The 27,220-nt window shown below is 51.9% G+C and overlaps 2 protein-coding genes across 2 annotated transcripts in view; one reads left to right on the plus strand and one right to left on the minus strand.

Annotated features, from left to right (window-relative positions):
• The window catches only part of Stpg1 (sperm tail PG-rich repeat containing 1), a 34,594-nt gene extending 22,411 nt beyond the window's left edge, over positions 1-12,183 (plus strand). The window contains exons 6-8 of the mRNA XM_052175699.1: positions 53-218; positions 8,887-9,077; positions 12,107-12,183. Coding sequence (XP_052031659.1) covers positions 53-218; positions 8,887-9,077; positions 12,107-12,183 — 434 coding nt within the window. The remainder of the gene's footprint in view (positions 1-52; positions 219-8,886; positions 9,078-12,106) is intronic.
• A 4,030-nt stretch (positions 12,184-16,213) lies between these two features.
• Positions 16,214-27,220, minus strand: part of Grhl3 (grainyhead like transcription factor 3) — a 32,020-nt gene continuing 21,013 nt past the window's right edge. Inside the window, exons 9-16 of the mRNA XM_052175700.1 lie at positions 26,987-27,145; positions 26,393-26,471; positions 26,153-26,286; positions 24,702-24,736; positions 23,662-23,750; positions 22,759-22,844; positions 20,557-20,621; positions 16,214-16,976 (exon numbers count right to left, since the gene is read on the minus strand). Of these exons, the coding sequence (XP_052031660.1) occupies positions 16,862-16,976; positions 20,557-20,621; positions 22,759-22,844; positions 23,662-23,750; positions 24,702-24,736; positions 26,153-26,286; positions 26,393-26,471; positions 26,987-27,145 (762 nt within the window). The 3' untranslated portion in view covers positions 16,214-16,861. The remainder of the gene's footprint in view (positions 16,977-20,556; positions 20,622-22,758; positions 22,845-23,661; positions 23,751-24,701; positions 24,737-26,152; positions 26,287-26,392; positions 26,472-26,986; positions 27,146-27,220) is intronic.

The following is a 27,220-nucleotide window of genomic DNA, read 5'->3' on the forward strand; positions in this document are numbered from 1 at the left end:
CTCCCTGATCTGGGCAAAGTCTCATCCTATGTCTGTGGTCCTCTCTGTTCAGGGTATTACAATGTCAATGAGTCCCTGGTGAAGCAATCACCAAAGTGCTTAATGTCCTGCTTCAAATCCAAAACTGACCGTGGATTAAAACCGAACTCAACAGGCCCAGGGCCCGGCTACTACAACCCGAACGATCAAACCAAGATTCTGAAAAAAGCTCATCTCCCGTGAGTCCCGCGTTTTCTTTCTCTGGTAGCTCCAGGGGACCCTTGCAGGGCCAGGATGAGAAGGGCACCACTTAACAGGACTCAGTCCGGGGTGGGACAGGGGTTGGGGGCTGGGGGGCACCATGGTATAATGCTCAATTAGCCATTGGAGGGTATGTGACTTTAGCTGAGCGGTGCCTGCGTTAGAGCGTGCCTTCCCATGCCAGCAGCGGTGTCGCCATTCTTGTTTCCTAGAGGAAGGATCTTCAGCAAGGTTGAGGGATTTGCCTGAGAGACCCAGGTATAGAGCTGCCAGGCTCTTTCTGTGCCTCCCCCACACCACACCCCCACAAAGCTGGCTTCTCCCGGGGTCATGGTGGTTCTGCTTTTATAATGTGGAGTCTTCCCTATGCGGGGGTGGGGGTCGGGGGAGGCAGGAGTGGGGACACACCCAGGAGATGTGGTCTGAGGGAGAACTGCTGGACTTTGACCTTTGGCCCTTGACCTTTGGCCCTTGAACTATATTCTGAGCTCCTAGCTTCCTACCTTTATCTGTAGAGCTAAATAGGTCTGATCCTTGCCTTACAGGGTTGCTTTCAGAATTAAAAATTTGTCAGGCACACAGTAGGTGCAAATGGTGACTTACTATTCACAAAGTTAAGAAGAAACAGCTGGGCAGGTTGGTGCACGCTTGTAATTCTAGCACTTTGGAGGTGGAGGCAGGAGGACTGAGAATTCAGATCAGTCTGGGTTATTTAGCCAGACCCTGCAAAGCAGGGGTGGGAGGCCGAGAGCGACAAGCGTTTGAAATTTTTATTGTTATTTTATGTGTACAGGTGTTTTGCCTGCATGTGTGTCTGTGCACCATGTGTCTGCAGTACCCATGGAGGCCAGAAGAGGGCGACGGGTCCTCTGGAACTATAGCTATAGTTGGTTGTATACCACAAACTGCCTTGTGGGTGCTGCGAACCTAACCCCAGTCCTCTGCAAGAACAAGTGCTCTTTGTCACTGAACCCTCTTTCCACCTCTCTATACCCCGTTCCTAATGTTACTTTCATCTAAGAGAGTCAAAGGGGCTTAAGAATTCCTCAGATGCCTGGAGCGCTTTTGGAGCAAACCGCACAGAAGGCTGACTGATCTTTCCACCGTTGGAGGCTTCACCTCCTGTGGGAGCCTCTCTTGCAGGTCCGACCGTTGGAAGGGGGACAGCAGGTTTGGGGCTGAGCGTGTGGACACCTGAACCCCTCCACAGAGACAAAGCAGGTGTCAGGTCCATTGCTACCACAGGCTAGACACCCAGGCAACTGATAGGAGGCTGGAAACACTGGGCACCATCTGGCCATCAGTCTGGGGCCCAGGGCAGGAAGGCAGGACTCTGTCAAGTCAAACAGGAGCTGGAGAAGGAACTGAGGCTCATACGGAAGTTCTCGCTGTGTTCCCATTGTGGGATTCTGCAGGGGCAGGATGGCTGGTCCCTCTCTAAAGGTCAGAGATTCCTGCCTTCAGGCTGGCTTGAGTTCCTTCAGCACACAAACTTTTCCTTAGTCTGAGGGGAAATGTTGTGATAAGGGGCAGGCTCATGGGCAGGTTGGTAGGCAGAGGATTGTCCGGTAGGGAGCTCCCCCCCCCCCCCCCGCCCCGCCTTGCCCCATCACTGAGCGGAGATGAGGACCTTCTCGGCAGAATGAAGCAGAACTTGGAAACAGTTCTTACTTTCCCCCAGCTGACACATAAAAGCCATGCATATTTATGGAGATCACTTGATGTTCAATGCATTACCTGCCATTCAAACTGGGAGAAGCTGTCTCCTCAGACACCTTGCTCTCACTCACCACAGCTGAGATGCTCCTGCATCCTGCTCAACCAGGACACAGCTGCCATTTGACATGGTGGCTCAAACCCACAGCCAGGATCTGGAAGCTTCGATGAGGAGAACCTTCCCCTGAGCTCTCTGGAATGGTGGCCATAGGGCAGTGCCACTCCAGAGGCCGCCACTTGTGCCTCATGAGAGGAGGCTGAGGAATGTATTCTGGGTGTTCTCATCCTTCAGATGCCCAACTGACTCAGCGAAGAGGACTCCTTGTTGTGTGGGTTGTCTTAGGTTGTGAAGCGAGAGCTGGGTACACACCTTTAATCCCAGCACTTGGGAGGCAGAGGCAGGTGGATGTCTGAGTTGGAGGCCAGCCTGGCCTACAGAGTGAGTTCCAGGACAGCCAGGGCTACACAGAGAAACCCTGTCTCGAAAAGGTGTCAGCCAGCGCTTCGCTTCTTGGGTTCCTCAGTTCCCATCCTGGGGGTGTGACTCAGTGGGGGAGGCCAAGGGGAAGCCTTTGAGATCAGAACGGGGTCCTTCCAGCGGTGCTGCCACCTGGAGATATCCCCAGAGACTCCTCTCTCACCGCTTCCTGATGTCCCCAGCACAGCACAGTAGGCTGTCCTGTCAAGGGTAGCTGGAGAGAATCAAGCCCCTTGGCCAGGCTCCAGTTCTGTAATTAAGCTAGGGCCCACCTAAGGTTCCCTGGGGAATGAGGATTGTCATTCACTGCGGGATGCTTCTTCCTGGGTAGCTATCTGTCACCGCCCTACCCTGCAGAACAGACACTTGCATTCCGCCCCAGAGGCAATCGGCCTCCCTTTAATGTGGAGACGAATTGTGAGAAATTGCCCTTTATCCCTCCCTAACCTGGGAATCCCCCAGGCAGAGACCTGTGTCTGGGAGTGTCCCAGGGGTCCTAGGTGCCTTCTACCAGTGACCTGCTGTGACCCTGAAGACATCTATTATCTCTGGGCCTTTAACAAAAGGGTCCCTAGGAAGTCGGAGTGAGCTTAACCCTGCTGTGGCTCCTGGGAGAGTTTAATGGATGTTTTCATTCATTACTAAGCATGAAACCCATCAAAGCCTGGTCACACTGCATTGCTGGCCATTCTGGGTGTGGTCGCTGAACCTCAGGGATTTCACAACTGCTCCTCACTCCCGGGGGCCAGCTGTGGGGGCAGGGGCGGGGCGGGGTGGGGCGGGGGAGGCTGGAGGGGGGCTCTGGTGTCTGGACTCCATCACCTTCTTCGCACCCCTCCCCCAGGGTTTCAGACATAGGAAAAGAGGACAGTGCCTGCCTTCAGCTCTGTCCCTTTTTCTAGGTGGTTCTCTCCTTTCTTACCATTCTCCCACTCAGCCCCCCTCAAGGCCCAGTGTAAAATTAAAGGGAGCTCTCTTATTAATGACTTTTCAGTCACGTGTACCTTCCAGAAAGACCGAGAATAACACTGTTCCCAGCCTGGGCCTTTGTCCATGCTCCTCATTCCTGAAGGAACAGCCTCCCTGTCCACTCTGTTCTGCTCTGTGTGCACATGTGGCGCGCGCGCGCACACACACACATGCACATACACACACACATGCACATACACATACACACACATGCACATACACACACATACACACACATATACACATATACATATACACACATAAACACACAGGCACATACACACACAGATACACACACCCCATCCACCCACACACATATACACATATACATACATAACCCCCTTACATAGACATATACATGCACAGACACACAGAAACACATACACAGACACATACACATGCATACATAACCCCCACAGACACACACACACACATACATATACATACACACATATATACAAACATACACACACATACACATTGTCTTAGTCAGGGTTTCTATTCCTGCACAAACATGACCAAGAAGCAAGATGGGGAGGAAAGGGTTTATTGAGCTTACACTTCCACATTGCAGTTCATCACTAAAGGAAGTCAGGACTGGAACTCAAGCAGGTCAGGAAGTAGGAGCTGATGGCCATGGAGGGATGTTTCTTACTGGCTGCTTCCCCTGGCTTGCTCAGCCTGCTCTCTTATAGATCCTAAGAACACCAGCCCAGGGATGGCACCACCCACAAGGGGCCCTCCCGCCTGATCACTAATTGAGAAAATACCTCACAGTTAGATCTCATGGAGGCACTTCCCCAATTGAAACACCTTTCTCTGTGATAACTCCAGCCTGTGTGTCAAGTTGACACTCAAAACCAGCCAGTACAATTGACCCCTTGTCAACTTGACACACAAACACATCACTATTAAGCCTCATTCCTTACTTTCTTATTCATCCCCAAGATCTAAATTACTTTAAAAGTCCCACAGTCTTTGCATATTAAAAGTTCAATCACTTTAAAATGTCCAATATCTTTAAAATTCAAAGTCTTTTAAAAATTCAAAGTCTCTAACTGTGGGCTCCACTAAAATACGTTCTTCCTTCAAGAGGGAAACATATCAGGGCACAGTCACAACCAAAAGCAAAACTCAAAACTCCAGTGGTTCAATGTCTGGGATCCAACTCTTGATCTTCCGGGCTCCTCCAAGGGCTTGCGTCACTTCTCCAGCTCTGCCCTTTGCAGCACACAGCTTGTCTTCTAGGCTCCAGCTGCCTGTACTCCACTGCTGCTGCTGTTCTTGGTGGTCATTACATGGTACTGGCATCTCCAAAATGCCGCTATTTTCCACTGTAATTAGGCTTCACCAATAGCCTCTCATAGGCTCTCTTCATGGTGACAAGCCTCTGCTCCTATGCATGACCCCTTCAAGTCCTGGGCCATCAATTGCAACTGAGGCTGCACCTTCACCAATGGCCTTCCGTGGCCTCTCACTGTGCCAAGAGCCTCAACTGCTCTTTATGACCCCTTCATGCCTTCAAAACCAGTACCATCTGGCTGACTCTTACACAGTACCAAGTCCAGCCACAGCACAAAACACAACTGTGGCTATCTCTGAAACACACTCTCTGTGCTCTCAGAAAACACTTCCCAGAAGATTTCATCTCAGTGATGCTGGTCTCTTCTTAATCACCTCTAATTTCTTAGCTCCAGCTAACCAGCATCAATAGTCCCAGTAACACAAAGGTTTGCTTTAGTGGTTCTGGTATCTTGTTACTCACAGCTGATTTTTCAGCCTCAGCTAACCAAAACCACAGACTCTTCACAATCAAAACATGGCCACTATAAGAGTCTTTAATCTTCCCTCTGAAATTTCACAAGCCAGACCTCCATCTTTTGCACTGTTCTTAACATTGTTTTTCAAGCTCCTACAGAACTTTCCACCAAGCTCTTAATATTCTAATGGCTTTTCTAGCTCAAAGTTCCAAAGTCCTTCCACAATCCTCCCCAAAACATGGTCAGGTTGTCACAGGAATACCCCACTACGCTGGTACCAATTTGTCTTAGTCAGGGTTTCTATTCCTGCACAAATATCATGACCAAGACGCAAGCTGGGGAGGAAAGGGTTTATTGAGCTTACACTTCCACATTGCAGTTCATCACTAAAGGAAGTCAGGACTGGAACTCAAACAGGTCAGGAAACAGGAGCTGATGCAGAGGCCATGGAGGGATGTTTCTTACTAGCTGCTTCCCCTGGCTTGCTCAGCCTGCTCTCTTATAGAACCCAAGAGCAACAGCCCAGAGATGGCACCACCCACAAGGGGCCCTCCCCCCCGATCACTAATTGAGAAAATGCCTCACAGTTGGATCTCATGGAGGCAATTCCCCAACTGAAACTCCTTTCTCTGTGATAACTCCAGCCTGTGTCAAGTTGACACACAAAACCAGCCAGTATACACATAAACTCATACATGCATTCTTACACCTACACACACACACACACACACACACACACACACACACACACCTATTGTGCTTTCTTTCTACTTGCCTCATGTTTTAGGGGAGATGATTTTACCTTACTCAGCCTTGAGGCTCCTAGTTCCCCATGCTGAACTACAGAGAACATTTGTGTAGGGGAATAAAGAAGGCAACAGAGCTCAGACACCAGGGAAGGGCTGAGGCTGGCTGCTCCCTGCACCACATCCACCCCTGTGTGCCTGTCACTGGAATTCCCTTCTTCCCCTCCCTACCTGAAGGTTTCCTGCTGACCTCTTCCTGGGTGCAGGTTTGGATCCCCTCATAGGAATCACCTCTGCCCTCCTGTTTCCATAAGAGGGCTTCACAGTCTAGCCCAGGCTGCATGGGTACTCCCCACGTAGTCCATGCCTCAGATTTATGGTAATCCTCCTGTTTCAGCTACCCAAGTGTTGGGATTATGGGCATGTGCCTTTATGTGTGGTCAGGACTTTTGTTGTTTCCTTTTCTAACAGTCTTTCTGTTAGGCACAGGAGTGAAAGTTGGTTCGCCTAGTGCATGGCCTGGGGTGGTCAGGCTTCCTGACGACAGTGAGCAGGGAAGGGGACATTCAAGCCACAGTCTGTAGACTACCCGGCCCTCAAGATCTGCGTCTTAGGGCAGAGCAGCTGAGACTCCTAAGTGTGCCTGGCCAGAACCACACATAATGCTGGTGCTTGCTGGAGAGCCTGGCATTCTGCTGAGGATACGGGGCATCCCTAGTACTCTGAGGGGGAGCAGGAAGGGGCCAGTCCAACCAATGTGCAGGTATGTGATGTGAGCTCGGCCTGCATCAGCCTCCGACAGCTGCCCTGCTTAGGCAAGTGTACTGGCTGGTTTTGTGTGTCAACCTGACACAGGCTGGAGTCATCACAGAGAAAGGAGCTTCAGGTGAGGAAGTGCCTCCAATGAGATCCAGCTGTGGGGCATTTTCTCAATTAGTGATCAAGGGGAGGGCCCCTTGTGGGTGGTGCCATCCCTGGGCTGGTAGTCTTGGGCTCTATAAGAGAACAGGCTGAGCAAGGCAGGGGAAGCAAGCCAGTAAGAAACACTCCTCCATGGTCTCTGCATCAGCTCCTGCTTCCTGACCTGCTTTGAGTTCCAGTCCTGACTTCCTTTGGTGATAAACAGCAATGTGGAAGTGTAAGCTGAATAAACCCTTTCCTCCCCAACTTGCTTCTTGGTCATGTTGTTTGTGCAGGAATAGAAACTCTGACTAAAACAGCAGGCAAACACTTCATGGTCTACCTTGGAAAAAAGTTGGGACTCTTGGGCTTTGGGGGTGCTCCAGACTGATGAACGACTTCATCTGGTAGTTGGCTTGTTCCAGATGTGACTTCCAGGAGTCAAGCCTGTCTCCAAATGTAGCCACTCAGACACACATACGTGGAATTTCTCAGGGTGTCTTGGGGAAGGAGTCACAGCCAGAGCAGGGGTGAGGTAGCGTTTATCTATACAGAGAAAGGTTCTTGATCATACCTAAAGCCAGGTCTTCCTTGCGGAGTGGACAGGTACGTATTATGTCCTTCCCAAGGATATCTTTGTTCTAATATAAATATTCAGGGCACCTGTTAGCAAAGCTCATGTGTCAGGCAGAGTGATGTGGCTTACCAGAGCCTCCCTAGCAGCGGGCAAATCCCCACGTGGTGGGGTGGCCCTCGTGTGGGCGCTGAACACGCACCGGCTCATCGGGAAATGCTCTGCACACCTCCTCTGTTGACTTTATGGCTCCCCTATAAAGAGCAGGGGTTCCCCCTTCCTGCTCCGGGTACAGGACTTTGTCCTTGACCCCACTGCCAGTCCGTGGCATGACTAGAATTCACACTCCTTGTGGGTGACCTTGAAACCCAGACACCTTTGTCTTGGCGGTTCTCTAAGTTGCTGGGACTGAGGGACTGGTGCTTCAAAGTCCCATCCCTGTGACGAGCTCTGACTGATTCTACATGTGCCCCCTCAGCAAATGAGGTAGCTGTGTGTGTCCCTGCTCACGGGAGTTAAGAAGGAAGACGCCCAGGTTCTTCAGGGTCTTCGGAGCCAGGACTCCCCCACTGCTTTCTGGCCCAGTGTCCCTTCCAGGAGAAACTTCAGGTGTGAGGCATTTCCTGATAGTGGGTGACTCCCCAGATGGCCCCAGGACACCTGGTAACCATTGTCCTGTGGCTTGCAGTGTGAGAACAGCTCTCAAAGGCTCTCCTGTCCAGATCCAGCAGCTTATAAATGCTTCCTGAATTGTTTACGTGGGCTGGGACTCTAGCCTGGGTCCCTTTAGCTTTATTTAATGACTTAATGGCAAAGATGCTATACAAAATAGACTCCCTTTCCGGAAGGAAAGGTGGCAGTGTGAAATAGTTTACAATACAAGCAGCAGGTGTGTCTTGTTCTAGATTCCTAAACTCCAGCCTTAGGGGGAAATGAGCTAGCAGGGTTCTGGAATGTCAGTAGAAATTTGCCAGTTGTAAACCAGCAAATCCCTCGACGGAAAGATAAGGCTTCCTCTTCCCTGGCTATGCAGACATCACAAGTGGCTCATCAAAGACTCTTCTCGCCCAGCCTCCAGTACAGGCATCATTAGTGGCTCATCAAAGCCTCTTTTCACCCAGGCATCAGTTCTCAGAGCTCCAGCCAGACTAAAGCAATTCATCACAGACAGCACATGCAATCAATGCTACCTGCTTTTCCCAATGAACTCAGCAACAGATGTCTGAGACAGAAGAGTGTCTGTGCTCTCGCTGTCCCAGGACCATGGTTTAGACACTACACCTCATTGAACCCAGGCAAGCCTGTGTAGTTTGGTTACCATTGTACAGATGAGGAAACTCAGGCCCAGAGGTTCTGGGCTCATAAGCAACTGAGCTAGGATACTGCTCAAGGTGCCCCCCCATAGACCCTGGGGGGATCCCCTGGAGTTGCCTGTGCTTTACAGACACTACTGTTGCCCCGATGAGGCTGCTGTAACACCTTCCCATTTTGTCTTTTCCAAAGGAAAACTACGCTCCTGAATTTTTCTGCCTACCCTCTGCCTCTGCCCCCAAAGCCACCTCTGCCTGGTCCTGGTCAGTACGAGATTGTGAACTACGAGGGACCCCCTAAGCACTTCATCTCCAGTGCATCATTTGTGTCCAATACCAGCCGGTGGCCAATGAAGTCATCCAAACCAAACCTTCCTGGCCCAGGTCAGAGAACTGAGACCCCCAACTCTTCTGCAACAGTGTGCTATTCTGAGGTCATCAGATACCACCAGTTTATGGGCTGTTTGCTAAACAGGTTCCGAGGGTGAGGTGGGTTTAGCAGGTCATTGGCTCACAGTTCAGAATACTAAAATGTTTTGTTTTTGAATGGAAAGGGGGCTTTGGATTTAAAACCATGGCTGGGGCCGAGCAAGAGTTCAGAGCTTCTGGGTGACTGTCCTAGCTAAGGTGTGCACCTTACAGACCTCCCCCCTCCCTTCTCACCCCTTCCTCCCCTCCCCTCCCCTCTTCTCTTCCCTCCTTTCATCTCGTGAGTGTGTGTGTGTGTGTGTCCCACACATACATGCATTCTCATGCCATGACCCGTAAGAATGTCAGAAGACAACTTGTGGACCCCAGGGATTGGACTCAGGCTGTCGGGCTTGGCAGTAAGTGGGCAAATCATCTCAAAACCTATTTTATTGTTTTGGACACGAGGTCTCTCCCCGAAGCACCTTGATTCTACCAGGCAGCTGGCCAGCGAGCTTCAGGGATCTGCCTGTCCTCATGCCAACACTTTTAGGGTTACAGGTATATGTCCATGACGCTGGCTTTTCCCGAAGGCTCCAGGGAGCTAAAGTCAGATCCTCCAGGTTGTGCAGCAATCTTTACTGAGCCATCTTTCGAGCCCCACACACATTTTTTTTGTTATTTAGAAATATATCTTTTTTTAAAAATTTTTTTTATTCATTTAATGTATGAGTACACTGTTGGCTGTCTTCAGACACACCATAAGAGGGCATTGGATCCCATTTCAGTTGCTTGTGAGCCACCATGTGGTTGCTGGGAATTGAACTCAGGACCTCTAGAAGAACCGTTCTGGTCTTAACCGCTGAATCATCTCTCCAGCCCCAAGACATTGTTTTAGTAGGAAATGGTCACAGCATTTATAAAGTTCTCAGAAACCTTCTTATTCTTTTTTTTATTGTGGTGGATTACATTTATTTTTTTTATTCAATATATTTTTTATTTACATTTCAAATGATTTTCCCTTTCCTGGTCCCCCATTCCCCGAAAGTCCCATAAGCCCCCTTCCCTCCCTCTGTTCTCCCACCCACCTCTTCCCACTTCCCTGTTCTGGTTTTGCCAGTAACTCATGCTACACAGAGTCTTTCCAGAACAAGGGGCCGCTCCTCCATTCTTCTTGTACCTCATTTGATGTGTGGAAACCTTCTTATTCTTGAAGCCTCTAGTCTAGACTGGCCAGGGGATTTTAAAGACAGGTAAGGCCTGAAGGGTCAGCTGCCTATTGCTTGGGATATTTGTGGTGGGGTTGAGTCTCCAGGTGGGGCCTTGTCTTAGGATTGCATTGCTGTGAAGGGACACCATGACCAAGGCAACTCTTATAAAGGAGAACATTTAATCAAGACTGGCTTACAGTTTTAGAGGTTCAGCCCATTATCATCATGGTAGGAAGCATGGCGGCCTGCCAGGCAGACATGGTGCTGGAGGAACCAGGAGTTCTCCATCTTGACCCACAGGCAGCCAGGAGGAGGAGAAGGCTCCAATTCCACCCTGGGTGGAGCTTGAGTGTAAGAGTCCTCAAAGCTGTCCTACTGCAATGACACACTTCCTCCAACAAGGCCACACCTATTCCAGTAAGGCCACACCTCCTAAAAGTGCCACTCCCTATGGCCAAGTCTGGAAACACATGAATCTCTGGGGGACAAACCCATTTAAACGGCCACAGGTCTCTTGCTGCAGTGTCTTGTTTGTCACAGTAACCAGAGCTGGTCTGAAGGAGTGACTCTCTGGTGCCACCTAGCTCCTCCCTCCGTCCCCATGAGCTGAGGGTAGATCTCCCTGAGAGCTTTCTGAGGGGCCCACTGCATCAAGATGGGCAGTTTCCTACAGGCAGAGGCTCGCCCCACAGTGATGGACCATCTCTGGGCTTCCCCACCTGTCTGCAGCTCTCTTAACTTCCCCTTGCCTTTCCCTGACGAGGGCAAGAGCTATTGGCATGCGCCATGTGCACAGGGACTGGAAGGCAGAGCCAACAGGGCAGCCACCTCGCCTTTCTCGCTCAGCCTTTTGGTAAACCCCGATGGGCAGCCCTGGAGGGTGTTTCCTCAGGACAGGAGAACAGCGTCTAACACAGGAGCTCTGGAGGCCCAGGGATTGGTTGGGGCTTTCTGTCAAGCTCTTTTGCTCGATCCTCTTAGAATGGTATCTGAGAAGGATGCACATGAAGGATTCCTGAAGCACGGACCCTAAGACATGACCCTCCTCCTGCTGTGGTCACCCCCATCATAATAGCCCCTGGGTATGCTGGGAGGATGCACAACATTGTGTGTTGTGGTGCCTACAGCAGGCATGGGTCTGCCTGGACCCTGACCTCCCCTCTGTAGCATCCTGAGAGGACATGGGAGAGATTCTGGGACTGTGCCTCACAAGGCTTGTTTACTAGAGACATATGTCCGTGAATGGCCGTAGATTTCAGTTTTCCTGGAAACAGTTAAGCTAACATAAATCTCTACCAGCTTAAACCCCCCTCTTTAAGAGTGCCGTTTTACTTGAGATGCCCACTTTACATCTTCTAGAAAGTGAAATTGTAAATAAAGTTGATTCTGTTAAGGAAGTGTAAAGAGTTCAAGAACGCCAGAAGCCACAGTCCAGAGGCCAGTCTGGCCAGCTAAGAGCCATGTCACAGGGCTGGGGAGATGGCTCGGTGGCTCGAATGCTCACCGTGTAAGCATGAGGACCGGGCTTAGATCCCAGCATGCAATGCAAAGCCAAGATCGCTGGTGCTCGCCTGTGACCAAGGATGGAGACAGATGGAGCAGAAGGTTCCACGAGAGGCCTTGTCCCAAAATAAGTGGATAAGGAAGGCATCCAAAGGTGACCTCTGCCCCTTTAAAAATAAAATAAGAGCCAGGCACCACACAGGAGCAGGGTGAGGGAGCCGTTCCTGCTCTGAGCCACCCTTCTGGTCACCTCTCCCTCTTTTGATGCTTTCTTTCTTTCTCTCCCTCCAGCCACGTACAAGCCAGAGATTCCGGGGAAGCAGTCCTTCCTCTACAATGAAGATAACAAATGGATCCCTGCGGTCTAGTGATGCCACAGAGGCTCAGCCTGCCAGGCCCCCGACCCTGCTCCCCAGGACATCTATCAACAGAACATGCCTTTCCTCTGTGTCACCCCACCCAGGGCCACATACTGTCTGGGGCTGCCTTCAGGAGACTGGCCACCCCTGCCCCTCCCATGTCCCCCTCACCCCCCACCCCAAGCAGAGCTCTCTGACTGCCTCTGTGTCAGCCTCCAAGCTGGTTCAGGTGACTCTCCTTCCCAGAGATAAGGACTCTTAGAGCATTGACTCTAATGTGGAGTCCCAGTCTCCTGCCACAGTGCTGAGGCCCTGTCCTCCAGATTGGCCTTGTCTTTTGGTTGGCAGGAAGGCTCAGAGGTGCCTCAGCTATGCCTTGTTATTACACAGCAAGAACATGGAAACTAGTCATGAATCACTCATCACACAGCAGCAGGCTAGGCAGCACCTCTAGCTGGAGCTAGAGGCCTGGCGCCACAGTCCCCAGGGCAGGGAGGAACTCTGGGTCCCCTGCCTTCAAGTTCTCACTTCCCTGACCTTGCCTCTGCCCAGTCTGTCACCTTTCTGCCCTCCCACTCCGATTCTGAGTAGGCGTCGGTTATTAAGTTGGACTGGGTCCCTGATGGATCATGGCTTGCCTGCAAAGGCTAACGGGAGAGCTGACAAAGAACAGAGATGAAATGTGTCCCTCTCCCCTCCCCTCCCTGCCTCCCCTTAGTTCTCGCCTATCCCAGACACTGTTAAAGTCTGCCACTTTCCTAAATGGAATGCTCATAGGTCCCCGTCCCTTCTCCAGCCCCCCATTCCCTTCCACAGCACCTGCCTGGGCCTCTCTCTTCCCAGGGCCCCTTCCTTGACATTTTCCAAGAACTCTGCCTCCTGAGCTTTCCATCTGGACAGGCCACCTTATTGGCTCTTTTCCTGAGGCGGGGCCGGGAAGGGGTTAGGACATGAGACAGGAGGAGGGAGGGGATAAAGAAACAGATTCAATTAAATGGAATTCTTGCTTCTCACAGAAGCTGGGCTATTTGTCATCTTCAGATTCCCAAAAGCTAGGGCTTTGGAGTGGCGAGGTAGCCTGGTCTAACCTGGGAAGCATAAGGGATTCTGACCTTGGGCTCCTGCTTTGATTCTTGGCTCTCCTCTGTGGATCCTCAGCTGGGATCAGGACTTCAGAGTCTACACCTTCAGGTCTTACAGTGTGTGGGTGGATTGGTCAGGTGTGAGTTGGGTCACACCTAACGTGCTAGCGTCCAGCACAGGAACGGGTGTCAGAGCTACAGGAGTTTTATTAAGAGTGTCTCTTTTTGACACAATGTCTAGAAGGATGGCTGCAGTTGACTATAAACTTTATTAAAGGGGAGACTCTTAGCCGGGCAGTGGTGGTGCATCCTGGAGGCCAGCCTGGTCTACAGAGTGAGTTCCAGGACAGCCAGGGATATACAGAGAAACCCTGTCTCAAAAAACAAAACAAACCAAAGCAAAAAGACTCTTGAGTGGGCTCTCTCCTTCCATGTTAGATGTTCTAGAAGACTGTTCAGAGCAGACATTCAGAACTTGACAATGTCTGTGTGCCTGGCCACAGATTCTTTTTTATCCCCCCCACAGCCCCCCACACTCCCCACCCCTTACCCCCTCACCCTCCTACCCCCCACTGCCCCATCCCCCACCCCCACAAGACAGGGTTTCTCTGTTAGCTCTGGCTGTCCTGGAACTCACTCTGTAGACCAGGCTGGCCTCAAACTCAGAGATCTGCCTGCCTCTACCTCCCAAGTGCTGGGATTAAATGCGTGCACCACTACTGCCCAGAATGGCCACAGATTCTTAACAATAGGACCAGGTCCAAAGTGATCTAGGATCAGGGGATCCCATCCAGGAACATCAAGATCCAGGCTTAGCACATGGAGTCCCCTGGTCCTGGGCATGTTGGGTGGAGGCTGGTAATATACAGGAAGTTGTGTTGGGCCTCTTTAGACTCACGATGCTCCACCAGGTGACTACTGTCTTTCCAAGTAGACAAGGAAACGGCCACTCTGAGGGAGTGAGAGGGTGGGCTGACCGTACCCGCCAGAATTCACCATGGATGCCAAGGCTGGGCTGAAGCCCTGAGCTCACGTGCTCCATGTAGCAGTGTTCAGGCACTCAGAAGTCCTGGGCTGCTCAGGATTCCGTCCCAACCCTCAGACAGACCGTAGGCTCAGCTAAGAGCAGAGAGAGGTCCCAACACCAAGATCATGCTAAGCTTGAATCTCAAAGTTCTGATTTGATTTGGGGCATGGGATCAGTTACTTTTCTCATCACGTGACAAGATTATCTGACAGGTGACTTGTAAGAGGAAGGGTGAATCTCGGCTCAGAGGGTACAGTCCACCATGGTGGAGACCGTGGGATGGTCAGGACAGCTCAGGATGTGTTAGCAGGGGTAAGCACAAGATGGCTGCTAAGCTAAGGATGGCACCGGAAGCAGAGGGGTGGGCATGCTGGCACCCAGCTGGCTTTCTCCTTCCTCCCTATTCTGCTCGGCCCCCCAGACCATGTGCTGGTGCCAGTCACACTCAGGATGAGTCTCCCCTCTTCAGAGCTAGCCTCACAGACACGCTTGACCTGTGTTCTTCAAGTTGTTCTTTTTTTTTTTTTTTTGTATTTGGTTTTGATTTTTTTAATACAAGGCCTCCCTCTGTAGTCCAAACTGTCCTTGAACTCCAGAGCCTCTTGCCGCAAGATCCTGAGTTACGGGATTACAGCCATGCTGGTTTATAAAGTCCTGCGTGGGACTGGGATGGACACGACAGAACTGAGACGCACAGCTCTGATATCAAAGTACTTCCCAAATGATAATGCACACGCACATCCCTCGGGTAGGATACGGACATCATGGGTCTGGGGCGGAGCTGGAGACCCTGCTCTTACTCATGGCCCAGGTGCTGCAAGCTTAGTGAGCTGGGCTCAGAGTAGCTGGGTCTGATACACACTCGGTTCTTCAGCTTGCTTCTTTCACGGGTTCATCCAACTCTTCGCTAATTCCTCCTCCCTTCCCCCTCCCCATTCCTTTCTCTCCTCACTCCTCCTGTGCTGGCTAGTTTTCCATCAACTTGACACAGGCTAAAAAGTCCTTTGAGAGATGAGAACCTCAACTGAGGAAAGGCCTGCATTAAAAAATTAGGGTGTGGGCAAGCTTGTAGGGCATTTTCTTAATTAGTGATTGATGTGGGAGGGACCAGCCCAGTGTGGGCGGGGCCATCCCTGGGCTGGTGGTCCTGAGTTCTATAGGAAAGCCAGGGAGAGCAAGCCAGTAAGCAGCACCCCTCCATGGCCTGCTCCTCGGCTCCTGCCTCTAGCTACCTGCAGACAGGTAGTGTTCTCCCCACTGGCCTGCCCTTTTGATCTCTTCCTAGGAGGATACAAGACTTAGTCTGAAGTTGTCCCCTGCCCCAGAGGCCTAGCCCTGCTGGCACATGACTCTACACAAGGTACCAATATGATGTCACTGCTGTACGGAGGGGAAGTGAGGTGGAGTTAGTTGCCTTTGGGGAGCAGTTTGAGTTGAATCCAGAGACAGTGTTAGCCTGAAGAGTAGGGGCAGAGTTGGCCCAGGCTGTGGTGGCATGGGTCCCAGCTTTGGGTTCTGTCCACTGGCCTCGCTGTGAGGACTCGTCACCTCCATGGCAAACCTTCCTGGGCCTTGCTCTGGCTGGGAGGACCCTCCTTATGGCTCTTGTGAGACCACGTGTGGATTCTGTGGCCTGTCAGTGTAACTATGCCATGCCCAATGCTAGCCTTCATGTACAGGACAAGAAGCCCTTGGCACAAGGCCACAGTGAAGAGAGAGAGAGAGAGGAAGGGCTCCTCCCCCACCCCCAGCCTCTCTTCTGGGTCTGTGGGACTCACTGGAGTCTCACAGAAGGACGGAGCACACGAAAGCAGGGGAAGTGTGCACAGGCAGGCTTTTATTACTAAACCCTATGATATACAAAATGCATACTCGAATAACAGCTAAAAAAATAGTTCAAGAAATATGAAATACATAGTTTTGAAATGATAAAAATGTAACACGAACATACAAAATATTGCATATATGTACACAATATATACTTATATATATATTTATATCACATAATGAAAACTGTAAATAAGAAATGTGTACAGCAGTAGGTGGCAAGGGGATTTGTTCTTCTCAGCTCGATGATGGCGACTTACATCTTGTGCCAAGGAAGTCAATGAGAAAGCTTCCTCTCCAAGGGCCTCTGAAAGTCACGAGGTTTCAAGTTAACTGGCCAAAGTGTGAGAATTCTTTGGTCTGAAGTTGGTGGAAGGATGAAGGGTGAACGTCAGAGCCAATCAGGACAGCGCGTGTAGCCCTGCGGGGAGGGTGGTGTGACCCCGTACCCTGTAGGGACCTCTGCGGCGGGACTTAGAAGAGAAAGCAGGCAGTTGGGTCTGTATTGATTAGACTCTGTGTCTCTGGTGGGTTGGGTGCTTGCAGGGCTCTCTGGAGTGAGTTCAAGCCTCGGTGGGACGTTTAGATCCTGGAACCTTCTTGGTCTCTTCCTAGCTCAGATATCGCTGAGTCTGCTGTTTGCGAGACCACATCTCCCGAGAAAGGCATTTCAAGTACCAGCCAACACAGAAGAGGTTGTACGAAGAGGCTTGAGCCAGGCCCTGTGTTCGGGATGGTTGGCGCTGGGCCCTCAGAGCTCCTTCAGGATGATCTGGACCTTGCCATCCAGCTCACCCATGTCCAGCAGGAAGGCCACGTGGTTGCTGTAGTGCTGGATAATGTTGTTGTCCATGTTGACCAGGATTCTGGAAGGGAGAGGAGGAGAGAGTTGGCTGTAGTGTGGCAACAAGTCTGAGAACAAAGTGGCAGGCACCTCAGTAGCTTTCTGTGACCCTCAAGACCAGGCTGTAAGATGAGGAATTCCAGTGGCCAAGTCTCAGCTCAGAGCCTGGCCGGTCAGTCATGCCACGCTGGTGCCTGTTTATGGTTCCTTCCCTTATGCTGAGCTGAATGTGGAGGTTTTTGAGTGACTAACGTGAAACTCTGGGAGAGATGCTATGTTCTCAGTCATTAGACTCAGGGCTCGGACTGTAAATTCAAGTTCAGGAGGTGTAAGAATCTGGACTTAACAAAAGGCTACACTGAGCCACTCAGGTGTGCTGACCTGAGTCAGAGGCAGGGCTTTATGACGCCCCTCTTGGTCAGGTCCTGTAAGCTGGGATCTCAAGGGGATTGTATAATAGACTGGAAGGATGCAGCCTCCACCATCAAGTCGGGGACCTGAACCTCAGAAAGCACTATGGCTATGGACTCTGAGAAGGCCAAAGTGATAGTTTATGTCTAGAGCGCCCTGTAACCTCTGCCTCCCTGATGAAGAGTCACCCAGAGGTGACCTGAGCTTCATTTTGTCCCTTCCCCGCTGAGCTTCTGAGCAGGTAATGGAATTGGGCATATACACTCAACCATTTACCCATCTCTCTGTCCATCCATCCATTTGCCCATGCATTTACCTGTTTACCCATGCATCCATCCATCCATCCATACATATATACATACATACATGAATACTATCTACCCAACCATCCATCCATCTGTCCATCCATCCATCTGTCCATCCATCCATCTGTCCATCCATCCATCCATCTGTCCATCCATCCATCTGTCCATCCATCTGCTCATCCATCCATCCATCCACCCATCCATCTATCCATCATCCATCCATCTTATCTACCCAACCATCTGTCCATCATCCATCTGCTCATCCATCCATCCATCTATCCATCATCCATCTTATCTACCCAACCATCCATCCATCATCCATCTGCGCATCCATCCACCTACACATCCACCCCCCATCTCCTTCCTCCATCCTCCCTCCACACAGCCATTCATCTCTGATCCCTTGGTCTTGCTGGACACTTTCATGTGCAGGACATTGCTCCTCCGGAATTTCACACAGAAAGGAAGACCGGGTTCTTAACAACTATGTCACGCCAGTTCATAGAATGGAGAAGCTAGGCTTCAAAGACATAAAGCTATTCTTTCGTAGCCACAGTTAGTAGACGGCAGAGCGCAGGTTTTAATCTAGACCTTTGTATTTCTATGACATCACTTTTCAGGTTAGAGAAAAGGGCCACAAAATCCCATAAATATGAGTTAGTGAGGGGTGGAAGGAAGCCAAAGCCTGTGTTTGGGCAAGAGCTCAGTAGATGCCTGCTTTTGTGAGGACTCTGGGAAGGGCGGAGGGGACAGCAGTGAGCCTGGGAAGCCCATGGGCTACCTCTGTCATCTCTGTCAGCACCAGCTGGCAGCAGCACCTTTTGGGGGAAATAGGTTGGAGCTGGGGCTCCCAGAGGCAGGGGGCTGGCTGGCAGGACCCTGCATTCCCAGGTGATCATTATCTTGGGGGCTGGAGACTGGCGAGAAGCCAGAAAGCAGGGCTGGGCGGTGAGGAGAGAAGGGGTGCTCTGACAACTTCAGGGTTGGGTTGTCTGTTTCCCAGAGTGGCACCCGCCAGCCCAGGGGTACTGGGCTGTGCAAGAGTGCCTCCAGGGCAGCGCTGTGAAGGGGGACCCTCCAGTAAGAGGTCAATGACAACTGGGGCCCCAGCCAGTGGGGGAGCTTGTCAACAGCTATTGTTATGACTTCTCTTCCAGTCCCTCTGCCTGTACTGAGTTAAACCCCTGGCCGGCTGCCAGCAGGAACGGGGTATTGGTTAGTCTTTCAAGCACTCCAGGATGCTTGTAAAACTGATTTTATCTACCTTGGTCTGGAGGACTTTGGGGAGGGTCTGTGAGAATAAAGTAGGCTTTGGATTAGAATAGCCGCCTTTCTCTGACGTGGACATATATTTAAATGAATTCGTATTTAGAACTATGTTCTTTCGGACCTTACAGACCATCTTTGAGCTGAAGTTTTTCACGGTTACGGAGCGACGTGTCTGTAGTGCCGAGCAAGGACTATTTGCATATTTCTTAGAGGTCAGAGGAACAAGGAGAGGGGGGTGAGATCAAACTGTGGGGGAGTGCACTTTAGGCCACTGAGAATCCCTTTTGTTAGTCTCTAACTCAGGACTACAGCTTCCAAGGGAGGATCCCACCAAGCTCAAGGCCGGGGTGGTGGGGGTGTGCAATGCCAGGCCTCACAGGGGACGGGATCTGGCTTGAGGGAAGAACTTCCGCAATGGAAGTCATTACAATCACAGTTTGAGCAGCTGCCTGGATTGAAGGGAAGGCCTCTGGTAAAAGCGCCACACAGCTCAGCAGCTTCCAGTCATACAGAGACTATCCCTGGCCCCTCAGTGTGGCCTGAGGTAGGATTTGCAGGGGAGCCCTGCACAGGAGGAGCAGGAAGCAGGGCACCACGTAGGTGTGGCGCTAAAGGAGATGTGGGGCCGGGCTTGTCTGGGCAAAGCAGACATAAAGCAGTCTACTCCAGACGGAGTGTGAGCCCCTTTATGAAACCGAAACTTGGTGGGTTGGGGTGGGGGGGCTGGTGGGAGGGGAGAGACCCCACACACAGACAAAACCCTCTAGATTCTCCTGAAACACAAACCGAATGGGTCCTTTTCTACACTCCAGCCTTTTGCCTAGGAGGCTAGCTGGGAGCCACAGAGTAAGGAGAGGGCCAGCAGGGCGGGAGGAAGCCAGGCCTGGCGGGCAAGGCCTTCTCAACGGGAGAACGAGTGACCACAGTGTGGGCCGTGGAGTGAGATTGTCTAGTGGGGTGTGGCTGTGCCCTGGGCAGAGCAACTACGGGACTGGCAGGTCCTAGACTATAGCCTGCTCCTGTCCGCTCTATTCCAGCCTGGAGGTGGAAGAAAACCTTGAAGTTTCTTTGACTGGGCTTAACCCCCAATCAAATTCCCACTGAGCTTCCTGGCTGCCACCTCTTCCCGCCACCCTCTGCCTGGGGAGGCTCCTCTGGGCCTCCTTGCCTTTGGTGCCTTACTGCTCCTGCACCCGCCCCTGCTTATTAGCTCCAAGCCTCAGTTTCCCAGCATGTAAAATGTGGGGGTATATGCCAGTGTGACCGGAGGGTTAAATGAGATAAACTCAGTCTGATGTCTGAACAGTGGAGGCTACAATTAAGATAAGAATAAGAAAGAACTTTGGTCTCCAGTGCTTTGGGGACTTGAACTTGGGTCTTCTGATGAGTGACCCGCACTCCCCCTCTATGCCAGGAGGGTCACTTGTGAGAAGACCCTGGCACCTCCCTCCTACTCTCACGCTGGTTTCTGCAGGTGGTGAGGTGACTATGGCCTTGGCCTGACTTGGGGACGCTCCCCCCTCCCCCACCACTGAGCATGTTCTCTGAAGTCCGCCAAGGCCAAGAACAACTTTGGTAGCTCCGAGTAGCCCACGGGAGGGCTGAAGGGGCACTTACCCTCGCTTGCATTTCTTGTACACTTTGCAAATATTCTCTTCGGGGAGGCCGTACTTCTCAGAGATCTGCAAGGAAACGGTAGGGTTTCACTGCCTGTCGCCCAAACTGGATTTATACACACTTTATACTACTGCCTTATACTTGGTGGCTATAAAAATGATATTTATCAGCATTGTGGGAAAACAAAGAGGATTACAATGATCCTATTTCCTTAGGGTGAACGCCCTGGCCTCCGGGTACCCTCCCCTGTGTGTGCAGTGCGTGCATGCATGCATGCCAGTAAGTGTACACCATACTTAGAGGGGTTGATATTATTTTGTATTGTCTTGTGATAAGTCAAATCACAAGAAACACTTAGGAACTGCATTTTAGGGTCTATAAAATATAGACCCTGGTTGAGCATCTACTGGTTCCTCTGGTTCTCACCTAGGGTCTGACGTTTGGATCTGTGTTTAAGGATTTGATTTTTCACTGGCCGGTGACCTTATGCAGACTCTGTGGGGACAGCAAGAAGGCCCACCCCAGAGGACTGCTGAGAGAGCTGAACGATTGGCTGATGATGGAATACATTCGTGCCAGCTCCTGCCATGTTCCAAAGTTCCATGAGTGTCACTGTCACTGTCTTGGAAGCAGTGGGCATGTTCCTGGACCTGCTTTTAGGTGGGGTACTCCGCATGTCCTTCTCCTGAGCAGGAGTTAATAATTGCAGCGGATGGGGTTGGCCCCCAGAGCACCAAGTGCCCAAGCCTGGCTCAGAGCCTAATGACCCATTAGGTCCACACCTCTATGGATGAGGCAGCTGTGGCTCCAGGCTTAGCTGAGCAGCCTGACCCAGCAGGGCGAGTGGTCCCTGCCCCTCACTAGGTTGGCCTAACTTTTCACTGTTGTTGTTTGAGACAGGGTCTCTCTATTTCACTCTGGCACTCCTGAAACTTACTATGTAGACCAGGCTGGCCTTGAACTTACAGAGATCCGCCTGCTTCTGCCTCTGGAACACTGGAGTTAAAAGTGTGTGCCACCATACTTGGGGAGTTATAGAACAGTGTTCCTCTCTTAGTTTCACTTGGGGGCAATGAAAAGAACTCGGAAAGGACCAGGTCCTGCCTGCTGTCAGCGCTCAGTCAAATGCGGGTGCCTAGAGGAACAGGCGGCTTTAAAGCCACAGTTAAACCCAGGCCCACGACACCAGTGGCAGGCGGCCCTCTCTGGGCAGTTAAGAAACAGGAAGAGTTCGGTGTCCTGGGTATGTTTCACAAGAGATTTCTCCAAACTAGAAATGTCCCTAGATGTTCTTCTAATGGTAGTGTAGCCAATCACTGCCAGGGCCGTCTGGAAAACACTCAGTACTGAGCTCTAACCCCTGGAAACAGAGAAATCAAGAGCGGGTGCCGGTGAGAGCTAATCTGCTATAAGTTTGCTGTTCAGCCCAAAGATTCTATCTGTTTTCAAGTGACATTAATGACTTTTTGTGAGCCCAACTTCCTGGGGCTGATGCCAGGCAGGCTGGGAATATGTTACAAGAGCAAGGCTGCCCAGAGGGCAGGAAACTTGGGCTTGACTGGCACTTACGCCACCTGTGCCAGTCCTCAGAGTGAGGCGATGCTAAACAGTGCCCAGAGGAGAAAGAGCAGAGGCGGTTGCGCATGACAGATAGAACAAAACGCCAGGCCCGAGGGTCTCCATTAGCAGCTCAGCCCGGCTGCCAAGGATCCCCCAGCTTCAGGTGCCTAGCTGTCATAAGAGGTTTTACCTTCAAGTCCAAAGCCCTGGTGACCCTCACCCTGCTCAGGCTGGGCGGTACTCAGGTGGCTAGGGGTTGGGAGAAGGTCTCCTTGTCCAGATACAGTCCCACCCTAGCCCTCAGCCACCCGGAGTCCTGCAAGCACAAGGAATTAGGCCACCCTGGGAGGGGAAAAAAAATGAGCGTCTCTGGGGCCTGGCCTTTTGTGGAGGGGTTTTCACTCCCATTAAAACAGAAACAGGTTTGCAAAACCAACAAAAGCCCTGGGCTGTCAGACAGCAGCCATCAGATTAAGGAGGATTTATGGTGTGAGTGACTCTCAGGGTGGAGCAGGGTTCTGACAGGGTGATAAGATCGGGAGGCACACCCCCTAGCAGGGCTCTGGCCTCCCCCCACCCCCGCCCCGTGGGGTGGGAAGAGCAGACCACCAGAGCCCTCCTGTGGGAAATGAGGCACCTTACCGCATTCCTCAGTCCCTTCAGGTCCGGGGTCTTCAACATGAGTGCATCAAACACCTCCTCTGTCTCCCTCCTCACATACAACAGAACTGAAAACCAAGGACAGAGGACATTGAGTACGGGGGGGGGGGGGGGGGAGTGGGGAGAGGAGGTTGGGAGTGGGAGGAGGGACCTGGGAGGATGGAGAAGGCTCGTAAAAGGCATGGCCCTAATGCAAGGGTGAACTTGCATCTAGTACTTTCCAAACTGCCCTGCCTTGCCTTGCCGAGTTGAGTATTGGGTCTGGCTCTGTGACCTAACAGCCAGTGACCTTGAAAAGGTCATTTCAGTTTCATTGACATCATTGTGTGTGTGCACTGGGGTCCTTGCCCCCTACCTCAGAGCTGCTTCTGAAACCTGGAACAGTGTCTGGGGACCCCAAGTGCTTTGCTAAGCTTGGTTCCTGACTTACTGGAGGCCTTGGATTTTCTAAGGTCATCTAAGCCTCCAGGGGCTTCTATTCCCCATCCCCCACCCTCCTTCCAGTCACAGACTTAAGAATGTCAAAGTCTGACAAGCAGACATAGGAGTCCATCCAACTCCTATCTACTTAGAGAACCGAAGGCCTCTTCCAGCCCAACAAGCTGTCACCCGTGCTAGCTGTCACCTGAGCTGGCTGTCACCCGTGCTAGCTGCTGGGAGGGCCATGTCCATACAGGGTCAAAGTCACAGATGTCCTTCCACCTCTGTGACATCTGTCCAAGGCCTGGAGTGTTCTCAGCCACTCCCAAATCTTAGCCTAAACACTCTCCAAGGCCTTGGGTGGGGGGACTTTAGGTAAGCCATGGGGTGGGTGGGGCTTCTAGGAAGGCTCTGGCAGGGAGGGGGGCTTTGGAGGGCTCTGAGGGACTCTGAGACTCCGTGTACCTCTCTGAAGGTCATCTTCCTTGGCCTGTTTGGAGGGAAGAGACTCAAACTCCTCAGCAAAGGGTGAGCAGGTGCGCTTCAGAGGCAGCCTGTGGGGCAGCAGAGAGGGGCTGGTGAGGGCAGTTGTCACCCCACGACCCACCCCAGGGACCTTAGGGCAGAGAAGGAAGCAGGAAAGGTTAACAGTGTTAGGACAGAGGTGAAGTCCTAAGACTGGGAGCAGGTCTAACTGGGTCAGACCCCCACCCTGCCACATGCTGGCGGCATGCCAGGCGGGGTCCTTAACCTCAAATGATACATTAGAGAAGCTGGCCATGGAGAGAGCTGTCATGCTGCAGGAGGTGGCACGAGGCACACAAGGCCTTAATCAAAGTGAACAGTTAGCACTGCGCACATTATGTCTTCTAGAAGAAGGAAGGAAGCCAGAGACGCAGGTAGAGCCTTGGGAGGAGTGGGGACCGTGGAGTCTGGAGCAAGCTGGCTCCGGTTCAAGTCCTGTCCCTGTGATTTAGTAGCTGGAGAATATGAGCTGTGTCACTCATGGTGAGAGAATTTGGAGAAAAACTCCCTACAAGCGTACATGCCATTTATAGGGAAGAAGTGGATACCGGCAGATGGCTGAGTGCAAAGCCAAGCCAGTGACGGCCACACACTCACGCTGCCCCGCCCTTCTGTCACACCCTCTAAACATTTGGGGTCCCCCAGGGTTGCTGGGACAGAGGCTCTGACTGACAGAGGGAAGGGCACGGGTGACGGTGGCCTCTGGAGGTGATGTGCTGGAGAAAAGGGTGTCCAGCAGAGCTCCCCTGAATGTGGATCCCCATCTTCGAGGCTTTTCTTTGCCTTTATTTTCTTTTACAAGCTGGTGTCTCACCAGAGATTTGCCAACTTTCCATGCAAGGGAAGCCCATAAAAACCCAGGTGGTTTCAGTGTGGAGGGAGGACCCAGGCCTGGCTCCAGGCAGCAGGGAAAAGACAGGAGGCAGGATGAGGGGTACAGGTTTAGGTAAGGACAGGACCCCTGGCTGCTTTTCCTGTACCTGTCAGAGCTGCTGTGTCCTGCTGAGGGGACAACCTGCAAAGAGACAAGAAGGGACAAGAAGAAAAAGTTGAGCGGCTTGGGAAGGAAGGGGGACGGGTACCACATTAGAGTCCTCTCTCTTCTGCACAGAGGGCTCCCTAATTGAGTTGGGGGTAAGGGGGGAGGTCTCAAGTCAAGAACCAACCAGGTCAGGCTGCTGAACTGGGGACTCAGGGACACAGTGGAACTGCTGCAGTATTGTCAGCAGGCTGGTGGCCCAGCCTGATTCCAGCAAGCCCAGAGGTGGGAGCTGCAGCAGGGGATCAGTGATAATGGGAAGATGGAGCTGAAGCCACGCCCCTGAGCACACGGCATGCCTGGCCCTATTTCTACTGCCCTGTCCATTGGGCATCACCTGTGTGGTCCTGTGGGGTGAGCACTCAGGGCCAGAGAGGACAGGAGATGGCTCAGGGCCACCCCACAGGACCCTACACCGTTTCTTTCCCCAGGACCAACTCTTTCCTACTGTGTGCAGATACTGGTTTCCACAGAATAGCTGCCTACCCAGCTGGGGCCACTAAGTGAACATCTTCCTTTCTGGGGCCTCAAGCAATCATGGAACCAATATAGAAAGGCCACTCCCACGAGAACAGAAAGGGTGGGAATGCTTATCGGCGTATCTGAGCTACTTCGTGTTGGTGGCTGTATACAGCTCTGTGATGTGCCTCCTAAGTCAGACACCAAGGACTGAATCAGACACCATGGCCTGGCCTTCAGGTGCTCCTGAGGAGCCACAGGAGCTGAGCCTTCAAGGGAAGAAAGTGGCCGGCTGATAGTGACAGAGGAAGCCGACCAGACCGGAGTGAAGCCAGTTCTTGAAGGAAACAGATTGGACGGGCATGCAAGAGGGCGATTACACAGCTCAGTTGAGGCCCAGTGCCTCCAGCCTGCAGATGCTGTGTGAGACAGGCAGAGCAGCCAGTGAGTGGCCAAGGGCGCCTGGATCCTGATCTAGGCTTCAGAGTGGGTCCACACTCTGGCCATGTGATTTTAGGAGTGTGCCTTCATCCCAACGCAGTGTCGGTGACTCATAGAGGTACAGAAAGGGTCAAGATGCTGTGGGGTTGTTGGGCTCTCAGAATGTCCCGGGACCAGCCACCCAGCCTGGGTGTGGCTCCAATTGATATCTTCCATGAGAGCCCAAGCTCAGAGAGTGTGATAAAGAGAGAACCCATTTCTCTTTTCCTTGTGACAGGTCCCTGAGGCTATATACCCACATGAACAGTGATCGTTTTTAAACTCCTTGCTGTTCAACAGAAGCCGTTTTCTTTTTGCTTTTCAATAGCAGTTCGGGGAAACACCCTAATACCATCATGGCGGTAGCAAGTAGAACCCCCCAGTAGTGTGTTAGACAGGCCCTATCTAGATCCAGGGCCTGCCTGGTCCCTCCCCCACCTGCCCGCTCCTCACCCCTCCTGGGCGCTGGAGGCTGGAGAAATGCAGGTTAGGGATAAACAACACGGGCTGGGTCTCCAGGTCAGCTTCTGGCCGCAGGTATGTGGTCTCGCTGCCCCGGAAGCCTGACAGCAGGCAGCCCTTGATGCCTGATGGGAAAAAAGAAGCCAGTGAGCCCTGAAGGCCCTGACCGGCCTCTCTGTCCACCTTCCCTTTAGCCTGCCCCACCTGGGCCCCTGTCCGCTGTTTACTGACCATTGTTGCTGGAGTCTGGGCACTTGACCTTCCTTCGAAACTGCTTCCGTTCATCATCACGCATCTTCCTCTCTGCTCCCTGCAAAGAGAGGTGGTGCTCACCAGGGGCAGGGGAGGGGCAGCCACGTCCACAGCTGCTGCTTTGCATCTTGAATATGGGCCACAGGGAAAGTGAGAAATGAACCAATATCAGCCCAAGGCCCAGCATCCCTGAAGTCGGCTCAAGTCTTGAGAGAGATGAAGAAGGAAGTTGATAGAGATGGAGATGGAGGGAAGTGGGGGGAGGGGGAGATGAGCAGGAATGAGGAGGACTAGGGGAGAAAATGGAGCCATAGAGCCTGATTAATTTACAGACTCTGCACCCACACATGCACACTTACACATGCACACACATGCATATTCACACACACATGCACGCACACTCACATACTCACACACACACAAATGCATGCACTCTCACCTATACACATGCACACACATGTTTACACACAAACACACACACTCACATGCCCCCACACTCATGCACACATACATGCACACTCACATACACATGCACACATACACACACATGCATGCACACTCACACACACACACCTTATCACAGAAGATCTTGATCTGGCAGACAGCACGGTGTACCAGGCGCTCAGTGCCTGCTCCACAGTCATAAGTGTCAATTTGCAAGTTCAGGGGGACACCCTTCACCCCCTTCTGCGAGGAGAAGTCTGTGCTCAGACAGTTGACACCGATGAACACCTGGGGACAGAGCAGGGAGTGGATAAGCAATCAACTCAGGTCTGATAGCTCAGTGACTACCCTCCAGCCATCTTG

This window comes from Apodemus sylvaticus, chromosome 3 (genome assembly GCF_947179515.1).
Source record: "Apodemus sylvaticus chromosome 3, mApoSyl1.1, whole genome shotgun sequence".
NCBI lineage: Eukaryota > Metazoa > Chordata > Mammalia > Rodentia > Muridae > Apodemus > Apodemus sylvaticus.